Here is a 3,767-nt window from a genome sequence, read left to right on the forward strand (position 1 = left end):
GGGCAAGGCCAGCCCCCCCACCCCCTGTGCTGCAGCTGGCTGACAGGGACCCAGGCCAGGGCCGTTCCCAGCTGCGCTACAGCCAGGGTCACATTCCTGGGATAGCTGGGTGCTTTGCTGTTCACACAGGGAAAGGTCACCCTTGTGCAGGCAGGCAGCTGCTGGGAGCACAGCCTGGGCAGGGGAAGGAGCAGCCCCAGGAGGCAGAGAGGAAGCCCAGCAGCTCCTGCCAGGACTGAGCTGCTCCCTGGCTCCAGCCCAGCAGGATCCGGCCCTGGCACAGCCGAGGAGGGGCAGCTGCACAGCCCTGAGCAGGGGGCAAACAAGGCCACAGCCGTGACGGAAGATGGAAACCCCAGGAAGCGAGGAGAGCTGGTGGCACCGTTTCTCCGTGACCACCTGCAGACCAGCGGGGCCAAGACCACAGAGGTGACATGGGACAGCTTTCACTGGGGCAAGAAAAGAGCCAGCTGAGGGCAAGAGATTTATTGGTCGTTCTCTATATACACTTATATATTAATCTGTAGTAGAAAGCAGCAGTCACTAAGTGCACAGAGCAGCACCAACTCGTGCCTCTTCTCAGGCTGCAGCTAGAGACCTGGCCACAGAGCCCAGCCCAAACTTACCCTCTTGCCTCCTCTGTGCTACGCCTTATATGGGGGCAGGGGGAAAAGCCTAATCCTGCAGACAGTGAGGCCGAGGGGCACAGGAGTCACTAGCAAGGTCTCAGCTGAGCCAGAACCAAAGACCACATCTCCTGGGGATGCAGGTAGAGCTCTGACTTGATCCCAAAAATATGGTCACCTAGCACAGTGCTGGGAAAGGTAGGGACAGAGCCCTGAGGTTGTTCTGCCCCACCCAGGAGGTGGAGGTAGGACCACAAGTGGGGAGGATGGCTCCTCCATCACTGAGCCAGGCCACAGGGCCTGGGCAAGTACACAGTAGGGAGAGCCAGGGAGCACCCAGGGCTTGGAGCAGCTGCAGGGATGGGGCCACAGCTGTGGGCAATGCTCCGCCGCAGGGACCCAGCTGGTGCGGCAGATGCTGCGTGGCAAGGAGGGCTGGTCTGCCCCCGGCCTGGCATGGGCAGGAGGAGCAGAGAGCACAAGTGTCCTCTGGCAGGATGACGCCACGCTAGGAACCAAGCAGCCCAGGCTCCCGGCTGCAAGGGCACCCACTGTCCTGGCTGTCAGGCAGTGCAGAACCCAGGAGCTGGCTGGGCCTGTTTCAGTCACTTGCTGAGCACCTGGTTGCACAGAGCACACACAAACACCGTCTCCCGCTGAGCCTCCGGGGCTGGAAAGGAAAGCTGGTGTCAGAGATGCTCCCCTTCCCCACCACAGGCTAGGGAGCCCAGCCACGGAGCTGCTCCGAGAGCCGCAAACCCATCACCACTCTGGGCTGGGCAGGTCCCATCTACCCTCCCTGCCAGGGCTGGGTCAAATCTCTGCAGCAGACAGCAGGAGCTCTGCCCTCCTCCACCTTTCCACTCACCCGTGGCTCCCATCACAGCTTTGGGGACTTTGAAGGAACAACACCTGGAGCAAAAGCTGTTCCCACAGTTACTGCAGCTCCGCTGTGGAGAGAGATGGAGGTGAGATACTATTCTGGGCCCACTCCCAGCCCTCCCCAGCAAACTCCAGTGCCAGAGCACTGCTAACAGCATTCCCTACTGAAGGGGAGCGGGTGCAAGCCCTGAGCCCCAACAACAACAGCAGCAGCAGAGGGGTCATCTGCCACCACCACCTGGACAAACTTCCCAGACCTAATGCTGGATCTGCATTCAGGTATGACCCAACACCACAGGCAGCCTGTGCCCAGACTGAGAAAGCAGCAGGAGCACAGGCCCCAGGAGGTTTAAGGACACGGTATCATTTCCTATGCTGTAACCCTGGAGGGACACAAGCTCCAGAGTCCCAGACATATATCAGACTAACCCGGGAGGAAGGGGAGGGGGCCACAAGTCTGGAGAACAGGAGGCAGCAAGAAGACAGCAATGAGTCTGGAGGGGACAAGAGATACACCCTTCCCAGAACTGCCCAGGGGACTGTGCGCCAAGCACCACATGCAGGGGCTCAGATAAGACAACAGGGGTGGCCTTTGCTCCCCTAGTTCCCACAAGCACACCGATGCTCTGCTTCACTGGGAAGCTCTCAGGCCAGAGGAAATGGGCTAAACCAGGGCAAAGAGCAGGTGCCTTCTACCCCAGCACACGCGGGTCTGGCCCGAGGCAGCTTCCAAAGCAGCAAATAGACAAAGGCTTCACAGCACAAGGGATCCCTGGCACCATGAGGCACGCGACAACACCCAGCACTTAGCTGAGGTCATCTGCTGTCAGGCTGTGGCTGAGGCCAGCCACTTGAGCTGCCGGAGAAAGCCAGGGCGAGCCAGACACACACAACACCTCTGTCCCGGGTGCAGGCAGCAAGCTGGGGTAAAAGGTGAAGACTCACCCTCTTCTTGAGCACAGAGAAGGTGGCTGCACAGCCCGTGCAGCTCCCTGGAAGAAAGAGCAGAGGTCAGGCAGGGCTCTGCTGCCTGGGACTGCAAGAGGTACAGGAACACCCACGGCTGTTGTAAAGGCTCAGCTCAGAGATGACATTGCTGCACCTTGCCATCCTTGCCCTTCCTAGGAGGGCTGGGGACACCCTCTCCACGGAAGGGAGGGGGTCATAGGAGGTGTCAGCACAACCCTAGCAGGTACCACACCACTCCCCACTCCCAGTTCAGTGGTCACCACTGGGTACAGCGCAGACCCCGCTCTGCTGAGCTCCCCCAAGCAGCACCTGCTCCCAGCCTTACCGAAGTTGTTGCTGGGGTAGCGCTTGCGCAGGCGCTCAGTCAGGCGTGACACCTTGCTGCGGATCACCTCATTTTTGCTCATAAAACCGTTGTCTGGGAGGCTGAGATCAAAATCTGCTGAGCACTGAGAGCTCTCGTCATCCTCCTGCAGAGAACAGAGCCATCTGAGCACGGAGGGGTGGCTGGGGGCACGCTCAAGGGCTGCAGGGTAGCCCACCCCAGAGATGGGCACCCAACAAGCAGGATGCTCCACCTGACATCACCACAAGCCACCAGCAAACCAGGCAAAGGCTGCCAGCTCCAACTGGGAGAAGGTGTCCCTCTTGCACACCTTGGCATGGCAGTACTCACCATGACCAGCAGCTGGTTCTCCTTCTCCCGCAGCATGGGACAGAGAGGAGAGGCAGTACAGATGGAGTCAGAGGCACCCAGACCCACAACCACCCTCCCTTAGAACCCAGCTTGCCCACCAAGGCCTTTACCCCTTCCCACCTCAGCTGCCATGCAGGCACAGCCCACCCCCACCAGCCTCAAACCTCGATAGCATCTTTGAACTCTTCATCAGGCTCTGCCTCTTCTGCCTCCTCCACGCTGCCTGGGGTAAGGTCCTGCAAGAGATTCACAGAGCTTACTCCTACTGTACCCCCACCCTCTCCAAAGGTGGGCCCACACTTCAGCAGATTCCAGGACAAAGGACCAGGTCCCCAGCAGCCCCATGAGAAGACACGAATCCTAGCAAGTGAGGTGAGCCCCTGTGTACCCAGACTGCATCTTTACATGGAGCAAAAGGACTGCGCCAAGCCCCCAGGCACAGCAGGGCAGACCCCCAGCAACCCAGGAGGGGCTCACAGGCTTCCAAGCAAGCTGGCAGCTGGAAGAAGTTTGTGTGTAGAGGGACACAGGCACAGTCAGACCAAAGGGGTGACCCTGCAGCTCCCACCCCACCACTGCCAGCCCTGCCCCTA

At 59.9% G+C, this 3,767-nt stretch overlaps 1 protein-coding gene across 1 annotated transcript in view; it reads right to left on the reverse strand.

Moving 5' to 3' along the window:
- Nucleotides 1-471: 471 nt before the first annotated feature.
- Nucleotides 472-3,767, reverse strand: part of ZFYVE27 (zinc finger FYVE-type containing 27) — a 10,635-nt gene continuing 7,339 nt past the window's right edge. The window contains exons 9-13 of the mRNA XM_035900930.1: nucleotides 3,339-3,410; nucleotides 2,803-2,947; nucleotides 2,454-2,500; nucleotides 1,495-1,576; nucleotides 472-1,296 (exon numbers count right to left, since the gene is read on the reverse strand). Coding sequence (XP_035756823.1) covers nucleotides 1,232-1,296; nucleotides 1,495-1,576; nucleotides 2,454-2,500; nucleotides 2,803-2,947; nucleotides 3,339-3,410 — 411 coding nt within the window. The 3' untranslated portion in view covers nucleotides 472-1,231. The remainder of the gene's footprint in view (nucleotides 1,297-1,494; nucleotides 1,577-2,453; nucleotides 2,501-2,802; nucleotides 2,948-3,338; nucleotides 3,411-3,767) is intronic.

This window comes from Egretta garzetta, unplaced genomic scaffold (assembly GCF_000687185.1).
Source record: "Egretta garzetta isolate BGI_Z169 unplaced genomic scaffold, ASM68718v1 scaffold888, whole genome shotgun sequence".
NCBI classification, from domain to species: Eukaryota; Metazoa; Chordata; class Aves; order Pelecaniformes; family Ardeidae; genus Egretta; species Egretta garzetta.